Source organism: Tympanuchus pallidicinctus, unplaced genomic scaffold, assembly GCF_026119805.1.
Source record: "Tympanuchus pallidicinctus isolate F22 unplaced genomic scaffold, pur_lepc_1.0 scaffold1, whole genome shotgun sequence".
Classification (NCBI taxonomy): domain Eukaryota; kingdom Metazoa; phylum Chordata; class Aves; order Galliformes; family Phasianidae; genus Tympanuchus; species Tympanuchus pallidicinctus.
This window is the reverse complement of record NW_026294618.1, coordinates 91,862,322-91,880,458: the sequence shown is the minus strand read 5'-3', so window position 1 is coordinate 91,880,458 and position 18,137 is coordinate 91,862,322. Positions and strand designations below refer to the sequence as shown.

Below are 18,137 nucleotides of genomic sequence, written 5' to 3'. Positions count from 1 at the left end.
GCTTAGTTGCTTAAAATCTCACACCCTCTAAAGGCAAATGAATTCAGGCACATAAAATGGCCTGATTTAAAACAATCAATGAGATTATGAACATGAATACGTTCTCAAAATGAACTCTGTGAAATGGAGTTGGATAAGCCCTTGTAGCTGTACCTGGTTTTCATTCTGTCTCTCTGCTAACACTGCAGTTTCCCTTTGTTCCTTGTTCATATCTGTATTTTATCTCCTCTTTCATCTTGTCCTTGGTGCTGTCAAAGAGTCTGCCGTCGCATGGGCCGTCGTGTAGTCCCAGTGTGCGGTGTAATTTGCACTTGATGAATGGAAGGAGAAAATTAAAAGGAGTCTTCCTAAACTATCTTAATTGTGTTTGTTTAAAAACGTCTTGGGGAATGAACCATTAGTGTAACACATCACATTCTTGTACCACACTATAGACTTTGTAACTGATGGTTAACTAGGGAAAGTATATATTTGCTGAAATGCATTTTGTCCAAATGGTTTAAGCAGAGCACTTATATTAACTGATAATTTTTGCTTAAGAGCTTGATTACTGAATAGCTAGCTGTGCTATTTTTAATTAAGTCAATTTTTTTCTTTATGAAGTCACAGATTGCCTTGTTCCACATGTTGAAGATGCAAAGATTCATAACAAGACTTACAGGACTGGAGATAAGTTAATAATCAGCTGTCATGAAGGATTCCAGATCCGTTACCCTGACTTAGACAACATGGTTTCAATTTGTCAAGACGATGGAACTTGGGATAATCTGCCCATTTGTCAAGGTTTAGTACACCAGAACATCCTGTTTTATAGCTCATGCACCCTGTGATAGCCTGCCAATATTTCTTCCTGCAGTTTTAAGGATGACAGTGGTCTCTTCAGTCCCACTGTAGAGTACTTGAATAGTGATTCTTCTAAGATACTTTGGTTTCTCCACCCCACTGCTTACTGCAGAAAAGAAGATACTGGCTTCTGAACATATCCGTGCTTTATGAATTATGAATTGTTTTATCTGATAGTTTATAATCTTACAGAGATGCATTTTTAAAAGAAGTAAATCAGAATATCAGCAAATGATTTGATGGGCAGATGATGTTTTTGTGCCAATTTATGGAGAGGTTTAAGCTTCTTGCTGCAATTTACCTTTGTTTGCCATGTGCAGTGGGCATAGCTAAAGGAAAGAATATCCTGGAACCTGTTCATCTCTCTGAATTTTCAGCAGAATTGATAGTTGGGTTCACAGTCCATTAAACTGATTGGTATTGACTGAAAACTGAGGATTGGATTTTGTCCAGAAAAACCATTGGTCATAGAACTTGTAGGATTAGTAGTTTGAGAATTCAGCTTTGCTTCAACTGCAAGAAGTGGCTGGGGGTAAGCCAGCTTTATTTAATGAGAGTTAACTCCCAGTCTGCTCTAATTTCACCTTTCTGACATGCATGTCTTGGTACCACTGCCTTTTAACCGATTCAAGCTTGGCCAGCTCAAGAGCATCAAAAGATTTTGTCTGTCTATGCAAAGGAGAAGAGTGGCTTAACCCATTCCAACTCCCCATTCCAAAGAGAGAGATCAAAAAACAGGATGTTAGGGTGTGCAGATAGGTGAGGTGAACTCAAACAAGGTGGATTTGTAGATACTGTATTTACCAAAGATTCAGGTAGAAATTTTGTGACAGTCAGAATTAAATAGGAGAGTAGAAATAGCCCCTAGTTTGTTACTTTCTTCAGTTGCTGTATTTATACTATAAATAGCAATCAATTGCTGCTTCTCAATGCTCAATGTTTACTGCTTTTAAAAGTAAAGGCCATGCTAGTTAGTTATGGAGTCAATTGCATGAGAGCAAAGTGCTGTAACTACCAGAAAGGTAAAGAATAGATAACGCAGATTCCAGTATCTTCTGTATTTTGCTGATTTCTATAATTCTGTTACAGAATTAACTCCAAAATATATTTTTTTTGGCCTTGTTAGGCACTAATACTGTCCAAGGCTCTCAAATACTTGCAGTAGGGAGCCTGACAATTACATTTATATGGCCCTTTGATTATAACAGGCAAGAGTCACATGATGCTGAGATGTCTTTTTCTTCTGACAGAACATTGGGAAAGGATTGTAGAACAGAGAAAAATCAAGCTCAGTCTATTTTTGACATGCAGTAGTCATGATAATTACTGATCTGGAATGATGTGAATTGGCAAAAAAATACCAAAAGGAAGTTTCCAGGCAGCTGGAGGTGTTTGGAGACTGGGGATTTTCACAAATCCTTAGAATTTTTACAAATTCCACTAAATCTTGATCCTGCACTGCAAAGACCTTGGTGGCATTAAAGTTCTGCATCAGAAAGGCAAAACCTTCCCCAGTATAATGCAAGTTTGGGCAGGCAGCGCTCCTCCCTTCTGTCCCATTGGAGGCTGCTCATGTCATCCTGCTCTGTAGGCTGCCTGGTTTGCAGGAGCAGTTAATGTGAGGGGAGTATCTGACTGGGGTACAGGCAGTAAGTAGGAGATAGGATGCCTATGGTTTACTTGTGCAAGGAGATAACCCACTAGTAAAACAGCTGTCAGAGTCATTGCTCTGTTAGTAAAGTGTGCTGGAAAAAGCTTTCAAAGCTTTATTCTATTTGCGTTTGCTTTCATTCCTCTTCCTCAAGTGGCCATTGGAAGGAAATAATCACTTCAAGTACTTTATAGACAGTAGCTGGGCATCCACAGCAGTGCTACTATCTTACAAGAGATGCTCTCACTCTGGTTCTGGTTTCTCTGTCAGACTTAACGTTATGTGAGTCTTCGTAGATATCCTTCACAAATTTCTTGTAGTGGCAAGAGACCCATTTCTAGGTTGCCATAATGAAATTCCTGCTTGTCTCCTAATCCTGTAATATTTATCATTCCCTGATTAGTAATCATCTTCCCCTGATGTTCATGCAAATTTAAAATCAACACTATTAATTATTATCCAGTGGGTCATTTCTGATGCCATGAGGCCTTTATTTTTTCTGTAGTACATCTCTAAATGCCACCTCAAAGCAAGCCTTGAATATATGTGAATAACCTGTCAGAAAGTCATGCCATCTATTCATTTCACTGCTGTTTCCTCTTCTTTTCTGTACCAAACACAGCTGGTGACCACTTAACTGTCACAGCTGAGTACCACCCATGTCACAAATCCCTCGAGAGTAATTCTAGAGGTAGAATGGAGCCGCTGACTGCATTTAACATTTCTGTTGATAACAGGTATTTTAAACCTTTGATGGTCTGATCTGAACCCTCGCTCAGTGTTTATCATGTGACTGCTCACAGGAAATGACATCCCTTTAGACTTTCTCAGTTTGGAACTTCAAAATCATTAATTCTGTCTGCAGATCTTTTGCAGTTGTGTGCACTTTATCACAAGAGCAGTTTGAATACTTAAGATCTACCTGACTGTTTTAAGAGGAGAAATAAAATTCATGGTTTATATAAATGGCAGTCTTTATTTATTTTAGATTCTACCTCAAAAAGGAATTGCCATCTGCTATAGCAGTGAATGTTTGTGCAACAAAATACTGTAATTTTCAGTAAACCTTCCTTGGATTTGTTGAAACTGAATCCCATACTAACAAAGCATGTGGGTTAAACGATAGAAAGAGTTTCAAAAGGAATAATGAGGCATAAGTATCTGAGGGAGAGCATGCAGTCATGCCATTCATGGTAGAGAAGGTGAAAAATATTGCACTCTTCAATCTAGGAGTTTTTTTCTGGGTATGTTAAAATGAATAAGATAAGCACCTTGTAATAAAAGATACCTCCTTCTTCTTAATTTGCAGGTTGCCTGAGGCCATTGGTTCTTCCTCATAGTTACATTAACATATCTGAGTTCGAGTCCTCCTTCTCAGTAGGAACAGTGGTGTATTATCAATGCTTTCCTGGATATAAACTAGAAGGGGCAGAGTTCCTTGAGTGCATGTATAACCTTATCTGGTCAGATAGCCCACCTAGGTGCCTTGATGTGGAAGGTAAATGTCTTATTGTTCGTTTATCTTGCTTTTAATTTTGCAAAAATCAGCATGCTCAATATGATTCTAACCCAGGGCTATATCTGCAGTTCTACTATGTGTAATGTTCCTGAAGGCCATGCAGAATGCACCCAGTTTGTGTTGCATGCAACGAGCTCCAGTTCACTGCAGTCAGCTGCCAGGGTTCTCCAGCTCGTGGCTTCTCTCTGCTGTCCTCAGTGCAAGAGGGAAGGTTCTTAATAGGGATGATTGCTTTGCCTTGAAAATGTAAATCTTTGCAGCTTTTCTGATGAAAATATGGAGGGAGTTATGGAGTTCACATTCACATACAGATGGTCAGTGTTTCTATAGATACAGACACATTTCCATGTTAAGCAAAAAATGCTCAATGCAGACTCTTATGCTGGGCAGTTTTATTCAGTGCCACGTGCTGCTGCTGCACACTTCAAAATCGATTGTCTCTCATAGTAGTTATCTTTAAGGAAGGATCTGCAACCAAAGTGAATGACTATTGATTAGGAACTTCAAAACTGTGGTCAGAGTGTGATAGATATTAGCCATCCAAAAGGAATAGTCTGTGGCTGCAGCTGCAGTGACGCTGCAAAGACGTTGAATGGAATACTTCCATACATGATCAAAATCTTGTGAACCACCTTCTGTCACCTTCATATTGCATCCTAAGTAAAAAGCATCCCAGGAAGTTACAGAATTGAAATACATACTCTAGAAGGACTACATTTTTGCTCTTTCAAGATAGATATCTATATTTAGAAAATAGTTTAAAGCAGTTGTAGAAACGTCTGAGTGATGCTTATTTCAGAGAGCTAAACACTAAACATTCTGGGAGTGCAAAAATTTGCCAGCAGCATCAACAAAGTGGCATAATACACAAAAGCAATGAAATGATCCTTTTCGAAAATGTAAAACGCCTTTGCAGTTTTGGGATGACATGAGTAGGGTTGTGTGGTTTTGGTTTCTTGTTTGTTTGCTTGTTTTGCTTTTATTTTGATTTAGCTCACCATGAAAAATTAATTGCGTACTAGATCTAGGTAATACCTTTTGGGAGGTTTGCTTGTTGTTGCTTTTAACATCACAGCAAATAACTCGAAAAAATTAGAAGGCCTTGTTAGTCCTAAACAAAGAAAGTGAAGTGCTTTAATAATAATGACAATTCTTCATTCTTCAAGTTAGGAAGATAGGAGCATTAATATATAGATATCCCAGTGTATGAAACATAGGAAGCTGTGCTAGTGTCCTTTCCGTCACCGAAGGCCACCACAGGCAGCTTCACCTCGGAGAGGTGTTGTAGGAACACATCAGTTGGTATGCCACAAATTTCAACATTAACTCCAACAGAACAGAGTAAATCAATGCTAGATGCTCTCACTGGGAAGTGTTTAAGTGATTTATGCAAGGAGTGCCATACCCCTGAGATCTTGCTGCAGTCTACCTCTCTAGTGAACTGAACTGCCTCCCCGCATATTTTTTATTCCTTACCTTGCATACCCAGGTCAAGCTCATTTCTTGGTACTCTTTTTATGTGTGATGTACAATCTCACCAAGAAATATTTTTCACAAAGGAAATCTGCAACTAACAAATTAATTCCATTTTCAAATTTCTCCCAATAGTATTTTCCACTCAGTAATCCAATATGGCAATGATTAAAAGCAAATGGTTTTAATGAAGCTATAGTACAACATTTTGGAGTTTTTATTGTGCTGCAAGCAGAATTTTTTTCTTCCTTGTTCTGTTGTATATTCTTGAAACCTTTCTCACAAATGCTATCTGCCAATCTTGTGAAATTTTGCCCCCTTTTAGGCCGGATTGATTCTGGTCAAGGGTTTGCAGATCCATTTAACTACGTGGTTCTGCCAGGCATCACTTGGCTCACTTTCAGCATTGTGTGGAGTAGCTGTCTCCGTAAAGCTAAAGTTAAAGATGTACATGCAGGTTTGGAGCTTTGGGTGTATGCTGATAGCATTTATGCACTTCAGATGTAGAATCACAGTAGCTGAAGGTAGGAAGGAACAATCAGCTTGCGTAATCCATTGCTTGCTCCCACCCTACCTCATTCTATCTAATGCTCAGCCCCATCTTGTTCTCAGCATGGCAAGAGCAGAGCTTCACAAGCTCCTATGAGAGGCTTTGTTATGTTCAGGACATTCTCCTGATAGGAAAAAAAAGATATTTTCTGCATGAAGGTTGTGTTACCTGGTACTGACATGCAGCCAGCACTGCAGTGGTGTGCAGTGGCTTCTCAGAAGCAGCTGCTAGTTCTGATCAGGGAAATTGTTGTAGTCAGGCAAATGAGGACGCCGCTAGCACAGATTGCCAAGTATTTACTGTTATGAGATCCTCTTCTTAAATGCTTGTAACTTTGCCAAATTTAAAACATTCACATTGATTTTCGAGTGTCTGCCTCAAGCTGAATCATTTGCAAAGCTTCAGTTGAAATGGTTCAGCTATATGAGAGAATGGTGCTAGAGGAAATTGTGTTGTTTTGGCAGTGTTGGAAATTGTTACAGTCATCTAGAGGGTAAGCTGAAGCATCTTAACCCTGAATTTTCTTCTTCTATTCCTTGATTTACATCTCTAACTTTCTTTATACCCTTTTTTTTTTTTTTTTTTTTGTAGTGGAACTCCATAACTATACAGAAGTTTGTTAAGCATCCTTTTTTACTGAAACTTCATAGACTAAAGAAATATGAAAATTAAAGAAAATTGTTAATTTAGTTATTAATATGATTTTTAAATTACAAGTTTGGGGTTAATTATCCATCCGTGGAAATTAATGTGAGTTAGTGATTGCCTTCTGTAAAATCAGTTATGCAAAAGATGGGGGAAAAGGAAACATAAATTGAAGATTTTACCATATGTGGTATAAAAATTTCCTGTAAAATTAGATGGTTTCCTAAAATGTTGGAGGAGAGCAAATACTTCAAAATGTAAGGAAACTGTGAAAAGAAATGGGCAGCCAACTACTAAATAGAAATATAAAATATTTGTGATAAATAAATAAAATATTTGTAATAAAGATATTACAAACGATTTGGAGAAATTAAAAAAAAAAAAAAGTCTCGCCATTAGTACTGGGAGAATATGATCTGCATATGATTACACACCTTGCCATCTGGACTCTCCATTTCAATCTTATTCCCTTTGGAAGTCTTCCAAGAAGATGTAAGGAAAAGCTCTTGCAAAGGATGAGGAGGGAATCAGGCAAGGAAAGGAAAAGCAGGGGGAATTTGCTTGTAATTCTGATGCTGGAATATAAAGCAGTGCATGCAGAGTGTAATCGAGTAATCTTGGCTTTATGTTTAAGAGTATGAGGGAAAACAAGTTAATTGAGATAGCAAACAGCAGATGTGATTCTAGCATCTGGAATGCCTGGTTTCAGCATCAGCCCAACTGAGCACAAAAGCCGGAAATCAGATACACTGAGATATCAAAACAGTTCTGAAGCTAATTCTGTGTGCTAGAACCAACAGATTCTCGAGCTGAGATTAAACTTGAGAGTATGTAAAACAAAGTATTACATGTTCTTGTAGGTAGAAAATGTAACAGGCTTCAAAGGAAGGATCAAATGAATAGAAGAGAGGAAAACTGAAGGAATTTCGAAACTGGTACATAAAACCAGTTCATTGTGAGTGGGGGTGAAGAGTCAACACTGTGCAACTGCTGATTACAGAAATTAACACAAACTGAGTGAGATTAGAGATGGAAGGAATTTAGAAAACTGCCCAGCAAAGTCAGAAGGGAAGCAAAAAAAAAACAACCCAAACAATCTACATAGAACATTAGGAAACTGCTGAAGAACAAAAGTCGGTCATATGAGAATTATAAATGATGAAGCATGCTACAGGTACATAATAAATGTTTTGGAAAGACAGGCAAGGATAGAGTTTCTAAATGATACCTCTCATGAAGATTCTGAAGATAATGCAGTGAGACAGACCCTAAGTGAGAGGATCTGATGGTTGTGACATTGAACCTAAGCAGAAAAAAACATAAGAGAGTACTGGAAGGTGTTAATGTAGGTGAAATGCAATAGCCACTTTAGTACTTTAAAACAGTAGCTTAAACTCCCTAACCAATTACACACAGGATACTTTGAAAGAAAGCTTTAAAATCGTCATTCTTACATAACAATTACTGATGCCAAATACCGTAGTTGAGACTGGGCTGTACATTTGGTAAGTTTTATCCTTAAAATGTTTTCAATTCTCGATGGAACATATAGCAATACACTGGAGAGGAGAAAAATCAGTCTGTAATCAGTTTACATTCAAGAGTCAGAATAAAGTAAGCAATCCTAAGCCTGAGATATTATACATTAGCAAAAAAGGATTTATCTCTGCATTTCTTTGCTGACTTTGAGAAGGCTTTAGATAAATTCCAATATGACAAACTGATGCACGTTCTCAGGGATCATAATGTTGATGCGGCAGATCTCAAACAAATAAAAATCTTGTAGGGGGAGCAGAGAGCAGCAAAACGAGCAAGCTGTGAAATACTGTGGTATCAGCTCAACTTTCCTAAGTCCATGTGGTCTGATGGAATTCATCCTGGAGTGCTGGAGGAATTAGCAGACACTGTAGCTGGACCACTTTCAATTATCTACCAAACTGGGAGGTTGGAGAGGTTCCTGCTGACTGGGAGGTAGCCAATGCTATACCCATCTACAGAATGAGCACAAGAGAAAACCTGAGCAGCTACAGACTTGTCTAACCTCAGTGCCTGGGGAAGATGGCCTTCGAGTATACTGAAGAGGCTTCCTCATGAAGTGGTTGATGCCCTATGTCTGTTAATGTTTAAGAGATGTTCAGGCATTACCCTCAATAACGTGTTTTAACTTTTGATTAGCTCTGAAAATATTAGGCAGATGGACTTGATGATCGTTGAAAGTCCCTTCCAAGTGAACTATTCTATTTACTCTGCAGTATTAAGAAATAAATAATAGCCTTGTTTTTAACTGCACTGACTGCAGTGGAGTTTCAGAATGTAATCAGTGCCTAGAGAAATAGTTCTCAGAATTGACAATCAACAGCAAATGCTCAAGTAGCAGCAAAAACTAATGTCTGTAAGCTCCTTTACTTGGTGACACCTTTACATTGGTGACTCCTTTAGACCATTAACTAGAGGACAAAATAGGCTGATAGTCTTTCACCCTTGGGATGTTTGAGTCACAGAAAGCAGATGTGATAAATCTACAAGGAAAGTTTTCTTTTAAAAAAAAAAGAAGTACTTCAGTAATAGTAAGGGTTTCTGGACTGTAGTTAGTAGTTACCTGTTCATCACCCAAAGCAGTAGAAATGGTGCATGTGTCTGGCCACTCTGTACGAATGTGAACATGTTACAGAGCTGCTCAGAGATGACTTGGAATGTCTGAATTTTTGTGCTCTTAGAGGATTCTGCCTTTCATCTGTAGACCTTTATCCACAGTTGAAGAGGTGTGGAGAAGAATTGAATTCAGAGGGAGCACAGTGACACAAAGTACTCAGCAGACAAATGGTATTGTACTGCAGATGTACTGCTTCATAATTCTCAGATCACTCAATTGCAGCAGATGTATTTTAAGGAACAGTAGAAAGAAGACCAGAGCACATCTCAGGACAGGATGATAGACAGAAGTGGACATTTTACAGCTCTCATCGGGGGTGGCATGAAGAGACAGAGAGTTTAGGGAACTATCTCCAAGTTGAATACATTGTTTGAAGATGATAAATGTGATTATATTTCTAAGTGACTGCACTTCTTTTGCATTGCAGAAATCTTCTTTGATCTTTGCTGTGATTGAAGTAGATATATTCTGCACTGCTCATAGTTTTTCAAGAAAGAAACAGAACAACTTGTAATCTGCTTCTTTTATGTCTTCTGTTTCTGCCTGATGCACGGGATTGTCAAAGTAAATCATTGTTTTACACCTGCTCTGTCACCTGTGTACCTTTCAGAAACTCCTTAGCATTTCCAGACATCCAAACTCTTTTATAGAGCCATAATTTCTGCCCTGCAGTTCTGTGTTAGCTGCCAGATGCATGTAGTATTTTATCCATGGTACTTTAAATATGCTGAGGATTAGGTGGGGGAAAGCAGATGAAATTTCTCCCTGAGGGCTGTTTTATACTATTAATCTTTAACTCAAATCTGGCAGGGCTCCTCAGAAGGGAAAAGAGCACTACGCTGTCTAGCTTGGAATCAAATTTGTCTGTGCTTTATGGACAGGTTCATTAAATTTGGCTACCCAGTGCAATCACAGGACATTCTCCATAATCAATGAGAAGTATAGATGTAGATTCTATACAGTAGAATGTCTACCTGCTGTGTAGGTTTGTTCACTTTCAGAGACAAGAACCAACATTTAAATAGAGATAATTTCACCAAAACAGCATAGGTATGCACTTGGTAACTATACACAAATAACAGAAACTGGTACTCTTTCACATCTTTCTGGTTTTGTAGGCAGGTTTTGAGGTATTATCAACTACTGTTTCCCCTACCACCACTAATTTTTTTTCCCTAGTATCACCAGGGGGATGGGTCTTTGTGTTTTTCCTTTTCCCAAAAGGTACATTTTTGTTCTCTCAGCCTTCATCTAGGCCCTGCGGTAGAGCTCTCTTATCCCAGCAGGTGCAGCTGGATTTAGCATTCCTTTCCTCCATCAGGCCCTACTTACAGGTGTAGGTAACACCAAGCAGGCTCAAGGGGTTATTTCTTACCAACAAAGAGGAGTAAGCATCCCAATCACAAGTCAATAAATAACAGGTGTAGTTTATTATATCCACTGCTCACAGCAGATGTCACTTACCTGGGAAGAAAAGACTTCCTGGAGTGGTCTTTCTACTTTCTACCCAAGAAAAGTTTTTCTGCTTGATGATTTCTTTAACAAGAATCCAGCTACAGTATTTATCTCTGTTTCTTTTTGAGAGCAGCTGTTAACAGTAGGTCACTGGAGCACAATACCTGATGGCAACTGGAACTCAGGCAAGTAAATGAAAAGCAGGAAAACTGAATTGCAAATTGAGTAATTGTAATGGCATCAATTCTATAGGAAAATTATCACAAGCAGTTGGCTCCACTTCCAGAAATGAGGCCAAGTATTCAGTTTCTGCTTCTCAGTGTCTTAAAAGGACCATTAGTGATCATAAAGTCAGCCAGTCTTGAGAATGGCAAGAAAATTAGAACTGAGTGATGAAGAAAGCAAAATTGATCTGCTGTAAATGAAACTGTGATGCTTTAAACACTCCTCTGTGAGTAATTAGTGTAAATATTTCCTTGAAGATAATTGTGGGCATCTTGCTAAAAGAATCCTAAGCTCTCCATTGCTGCAAACTCATAATCAATTTTTGTAGTTTAAACAAAAATTGCACTTGTGAACGTATAATTTATAGGTGAAAGCTCAGTCAGAGTGTGTTTTTGCTCATATATATTGTGAAATGCATTTGAAACTGAAGGCTTTGGCAGTAAGATCAGTGTTTCACTGGCTGTGTACTGTAGATGGAAGGATTGTTGAGGGTGACTGTGGAGTTGGTCTGATACGGAGGCATTCTAGGCAAGGCTGGATGTGGCTCTGGGCAGCCTGGTCTGGTGGTTGGCAACCCTGCACATAGCAGGGAGGTTGAAACAAGATGATCATTGTGGTCCTTTTCAACCCAGGCCCTTCTATGATACTCCTCATAGGAGCTCAGCTGACTGGAACTGCAAAATGGGCTCCATGATCTGTAACTCCAAGGAGCAAGGAAGTTCTGAGTCCTATTTGTGGTTGTAAGTCACCTTCTGTTTTCTTTTAGGAATCAGTTAATGTTAAACTACCATTAAACTATCTTGAAACCAGTTTTATAATGTCTCACTTAGGCTCAACCAGCTAGTATCAGTGATAGTGATTTTCAGCAATATGGTATTGGTTAGAGCTAGACCAGAGAAGTAAGTTTTCATTAAAAACTTGATTATTCATTTCATGCTTTGTGGAAGGTGAAAAGTGCTTCTCACTGTGCTCACACTGAAAGATTTCCTTTGCCATTTTAGTGAGTTACCAAGTCGTTGTTTAGGGGTGAGAGCAAGCAGTCTGGAGTCATGAGATCCAGTACAGCTGCCATTGGCTGAATGATCAAGGAGTTGCTTAACTGTCTTTTCAGTGGAAAATAATGTGGATGGCACTGTGAAGGTTAAGTACTTGGAGACTGAGAAGAATTTGCAAATTATTGGATAAGAACAAGGTATTTTGAATAATCCTTGCTGTAGAATAAATAAATAAATTTGCTGGCAACTTCAGCACTGGAACAGGTTGCCCAAGGAGGCTGTGGATGCCCCATCCCTGGAGGCATTCAAGGCCAGGCTGGATGTGGCTCTGGGCAGCCTGGTCTGCTGGTTGGCGACCCTACGCATAGCAGGGGGGTTGAAACTACGTGATCATTGTGGTCCTTTTCAACCCTGGCTATTCTATGATTCTATGATCTTGAATCTTTGCTTCTCTCTGTGTCTATTGTTGGGTTTAGTAGGAGTTACTTTATAAACTGGTGGTCGCTTTGTTTTTTCCACTGATATTTCTATTCTGGTAGCCCTGCTTGTTCTGTTGTTGTTTTACTGTGGGAATAATCAGGAAAATTTCTCAAAGCATGCCTTTATTTTCAAAATGTGATTTTGTGGCCACAAGTTCTCACTTATTCCAATTACAGCTAAAATGAGCACTAACTCCCTTCACAGGACAGCAATTGTTGAGTTATGAGAAAGGCTTCTTGGCTGAGTATGAAACAAACAGGTTTCATTTTCAGTGTTACTGGTTACTGTAAAAATAAAAATAAAAATTCAAATTGACATACATAAGGATGTGCTTGTTCAAAGATATTATAGGGAGAAAGGCCCTAACTAGGCTTAGATGGGAAACTGGGTCTGCTGGGATGCAGCAGAACTACTGCATTCTCCTGCCTTAAACAGTGATTGGGATGGAACTGATTATGCATTTTCAATATGCTGGAACTGAATTATGAATTTTTAGCAGTTCTGACATGAAAATGCAATTTAGTGAAAAGCAATTGCATCTCCCAACTGCACTCTCACATTCTCCCATCTGGTGGCCAAGCATAGGATTGTCAGCTGGCCCCTTTGCTGCGTGGGGGGATGAGAGGGCTGGAAGGCAGACAGCCTGGGAGAAATACATATATAGGTCATTCTGTGCTTTCCAGGGAAGTAAGAATTTGTGTTCTGGTAGAATAGAGAGCTTTTACTGAGTGTTCTGTTCTTGCTTAACACGTGTGAGGAGCTAAGGATGCCCTGTGTACTGCAGTGGGATACATCTACCTCAACTGTGTACAAGGCAGCCAGGCATACAAAGCAGAAGATAGTAAGGCAGAAGAGTGATGAGCAAAGGCTTCCGAGTGTCTTCCTTGACATGAAGTTTCATCTTAATCTTTTCTCACTTTTTGCATAATAAAAAGGGATTCATGGTGAAGTTGGAAGAAGATTTATTTTTTATTTGGTGCAAATGTCACTAGCACTGTCCATCCCTGTGTGACACAGAAAACAGCTGGCCTTACACTGGGTTTTCCTGTTATCTAGCTAACATAGGAACCAATATGATACATGAAAGGCTGGAGGAGAAAAATCCTTACTACACAAAAAATCAAAGCTGGAGAAGAGGCTTCTGGCTTCTTCGTAGCACTTCAGCAGCCTGTGTTTCAAGACATTGTTGCATTTGTTTTTTGGCTCCTGTACAAAAACTAGGCAAAACCTGAATAATTTTCAGCTTACTCTGAGCAAAAACTAAACTACTAACCAGAATGACAGTGAACCTATTGGCTAAAAATAGATTTTGAGCACTTTATGTATCTGAAGCTTCACTGTCATCTCTCTACCAGTGGCTTTGAAAAAGTGATGTGACACCTTTATTCTGTGCCAACAGTGTTAATTGAGACTGTGCTAATGCCAAACATTTTCTCTACCTCCTACAGTCCTAGTGTCAGCAGTGCAGATTAACTGCAGCATCCTCTGAGCAGAGCTTAAAAAGCTCCTTGACCGTAATGGGTAGAAAAAATGAGGAGAACTGCATTCATTGATCTGATGTACAAGTGCCCACTGGCAGTGGGTGCGGAGCAGAGTCACCCTTGCCTTGTGCTTGGCATCCCTTGCAGAGGACACCACAGACATTTCTTCTGCTTCCAGAACATCAGCACTGGAACGTATTTTTGCCTTCTAGTTAATAACTATCTCCTACAAGCCTGGAGGAGGTCCTCTTCTCCAAGGCAGTATGTAACTGCGTTTGGAATGTAAGGCTTGGAACCCAGGTTTTAAGTTCTTCATCAGAGTACTAATCTTTGACTGAAACTGGTCAGAGCAGAAAGCCCATAGCTGGAGGGCCCTGAGCTCCAACTGATCCTCAGGGCAGGAGGGGTTGGCTGTCAGATCCAGTCAGGAATTCTTCCCTACAGCTTCCCTGACCATCAGCAGTCCTGAGCTTAGCAGAATGGATTTATTTGTGATATGAACATGTTCGTTCGTTCTTTTTATTTAATGATTTCACGTTTTGACTGAAAATACTGCTGTAAAGTCTCTGTGAGTCCCCTTACAGCCTGTGGCCAACTGCTCTATAAAGACTAATCCAGAAATCCTGGATCCAGTGCCCAGAGGATGCATTTGGTGCATTTGCCTGAAGTCCGTGGCCTGTAATTACCAAATAAGCCAAGGAATGATCATTGAGGTGCCAAGAATTTTAACTTTCCTAGAAAACTTCAGTGGGCTGAAGTTTTGCCACCTGAGTTTTAGTTCACATTTGATCTGCCACACTGCTTTAGTTCTGTGTCATTGGTGCCGTGCACTGATATCTAGCATGATACTATGTAATATTCTATGTATGTACTATATAAATATCAACAGTGAGGAATTGGCCCTGTAAGAGAACTAGCTCTGCACAAAAAGCCTGTCTACTGAGAGCCAAGAGTGCTCAACAGCTGTCCAGAATGGCTAAAATCTTGGTCTTCTATGATTAAAGCTAAGGCCACTTCACTGTGTACTTCCATTGACTCTAAAGGATCGTGAGCCAGGATGATGATGAAAATGGAATGAGTTGAAAAAGGAACTAGATGTACGGCTAACTGCCCAGGGATGGAAATAAGTTAATCTTTGGTTGCTGGTGATATAACTCATCTGGTTTGATTTCATTTGGAAAAAGAGGCTCTGAACCTGACTGTTGATGATCATTAATCACCCTCCTCACAAATGCATGAGGGGGCCATTTTGCCCATACAACTGTTGGAGGATTCCTTGAACTTGATGAACATAATGTTCATAGGAGGTGATGAGGGAGAAGTGACAGAAAAGCCCTGATTCTGACATCCCAGCAGTCAGAACAAAGTCTTGCTTCCAATGAGCCTAATTCCTTCATTGGTTGGACAAGGTGATCTTAGTGGTCTTTCCAACCTTGATGATTCTATTCTGTGATATTTTGAAACCCATTCCATTGCAACCACTGCTGTAATTTAACGCAAGAGCGGTTGGGGTGTACAACCATTTAAAACCTTACTCCATCCCACAACGAGCATAGTACAGCACTTTACAGAAATTTTTACAGACATTTTTGGGCAATATCAGTACATGACCATTTCCCTTGAAATGAAGAAGGTGTCAGTGGGAGGGGTGGCACCCGTTTTTAGCACTGGGGACGTATCCTACGCTAAGAGCAATGCTCTTATTCTCAGGTTTTCTAAAGCACTTCTCCATTTGTAAACAAACTGACAGCTCCACATATGGGCTGTACCCACAATGCATGGTTTTTAATCTGACTGGAAAACATGTCATTCCTGAGCTGGGAGACCAGCACTGAGGCCTTTATTTATTTATTTATTTATTTTAATTCAGAAGGCTGCTTTGGCCCTTAATGACATTAGTGGGTTTGGGGTTTGGTGTGTCAGGAAAGGCAGCAGGTGCATGGCTGGAGAGTAGGAATTTGTTTATCAGAGCAGTTGCCCCCTGTGATAAGATGTGCTCTACTTTCCTTGTAGCTTGGAGGGCTGTGTGCATCCACACGTCTCCTGCTGCCTGTCACAGTCTGCCAAAACTCAATTGCAAAGAAGTCTAAGCTACTGTCTTTGTTCTCATGCTATAAATGTAGATAATACAAATATATGAGGTTTCCTTACAGTAGGCCAAAATTGTTGCTTTCTGTGATTGTTTTCTTTGTAATAGAGAAATGATCACTGATATGGATAAAGGTGCTTTTCTGTTATTTCAGATGCACACCTTTGCCCTATTCTTAAGAAAATTGTTTTCAGTCTTGAGTTCACCTCTTAGTAAACCCTTCCTATTTCTCATGGACCTAGAGACTTTGGAAAATATGCAGAGTATGGAGGATGTGAATTTTTATGTGAATTACTTGCTCTGATTTCAAGTTATTACTGAGCCTTGCCAGTGAAAATGCAAACAAAACCATGTCTCCAGGGGATGGGGAACAGACAGTGCTGCACATTGTAATCAGCTTCTCTTGAAGATTCATTTAATATCTTGCGTATTTTTTTATGAAATACATTATTCATGTAACAAGGTTTGCAGAGAGAAGCAGCTGCATTGTAATTTCTGGGGAGATTCTTCTTTGGAGAGATGGCATTTTCATTCTTTAAATCAATGCAGTAGGGCTGGGCTATGTGAAGGAGGCATGAGATGGAGGGGTGGGCAGGCCACAGATGGGGCTCTAATCCCATCCGTTACTGCCTCCGGAGGGAGATAAAACAGTCCAGTTAGCTGGATTGAGCCCTGTCCAATCAGCATTTTAGACATCATTACAACTATTTTCCTTTGTGTTAGGAACAATACTTAAGAAAATAGTAATCAACTAATACTTTTTCAGTATATAAGTTTCTTCTCTTTTAAAAGCACTGCCTGCAAGCTGCTTTATAGCTGCTGCGTCCTAGAGACTGCTCCTTCAGCTCTGTTGAATTATTAATTTCTCAGCAATGTGAGGGGGCATTTCTTCTTGTTTCAGGATCTACAATAAAAGTTCACGTGTTTATGTTGTAATTCAGTCTTATGTACATAACCTCATGTACACCACTGTACTTAATTAACACAGCCTCAGCCTCTGTTCTATTCAGTGCCTCACCCCAGCAGCAATCCTGCTGGAATCACTGGGGCTGCTCGGAGATAACAAAACACAAATAGCACTGGGGTGGTCTTAGCCCAGTGAGACAAAATTACAGTGGCACAACTGTAATTGCTTAAGCAGCGCTGTGAGCCGAGCATCTCTTCCAGCATTGCTGATAGCAAATTTCTTTATAAAAGTGAATATTGCAGAATTTAATTAGGGCATGCAATCAATCAACTGTGCTAATGGAAGAAAAAAAAAAAAAAAAAAAAAAAGATCTTACAGCTGAATTTGAGATGCTTCATAAGGAAAGAGATTGTCTTTATTCTGACTGTCCCCCTCTATCCCCATGTAGCCTTTCTATAGCCATGCAAGTCCCTTTCTCCCTTCCTCCCCTCGTCCAGAGGCTGGAAGGCTTCACCAGTGCCATCTTTCATGTCTTTAAGCAAACAGACAGCAGAGCTTTCTGGTGTAAGTGTAAGCCAAAAGCTCCCATGCTGCTGCAGGAGGTGCGTGCATCCATCCACTGGTGCCACACAGATGTACCTACTCACAAAGCAGGGAGCCTAGAGGGGATTTTGAGGCACACTGGTCAGTTGCTGTGGTTAACTTCTTTCTCCTTTTCTCTCTGTTTGCCCAAGTTTGTCCGCTACCTCCAATGGTCAGCCATGGAGACTACATCTGCCATCCGCGGCCTTGCGAGCGCTATAACCATGGGACAGTGGTAGAGTTCTACTGTGACCCTGGCTACACCCTCACCAATGACTACAAATACATCACCTGCCAGTATGGAGAGTGGTTCCCCTCCTACCAAGTCTACTGTGTCAAAACAGGTAAGGGAGCAGCCTCTGTCCTCCTGTAGCCCACCTCCTTCTGAGCAAATCAGGAGGTGAGTAACGTCTGGTGAAACTCATTATTTCATGCTTACGTGACAATTGTTCATTTAAGATGCCATTAAATGCAGCATATTTTATTTCCTGAACGATCCTTTCAATATTTAGCTTTTCAAATTATTTTTGAATGTTGATAACTTAATACATAGATAAGCAAAATTTATGATTGCATGCATAAAAATAAC

The 18,137-nt window shown here is 39.8% G+C and overlaps 1 protein-coding gene across 1 annotated transcript in view; it reads left to right on the top strand.

Annotated features, from left to right (window-relative positions):
• SUSD4 (sushi domain containing 4) overlaps nucleotides 1-18,137 on the top strand; it is a 68,759-nt gene that overhangs the window by 45,670 nt on the left and 4,952 nt on the right. Inside the window, exons 3-5 of the mRNA XM_052678273.1 lie at nucleotides 604-783; nucleotides 3,804-3,992; nucleotides 17,701-17,892. Of these exons, the coding sequence (XP_052534233.1) occupies nucleotides 604-783; nucleotides 3,804-3,992; nucleotides 17,701-17,892 (561 nt within the window). The remainder of the gene's footprint in view (nucleotides 1-603; nucleotides 784-3,803; nucleotides 3,993-17,700; nucleotides 17,893-18,137) is intronic.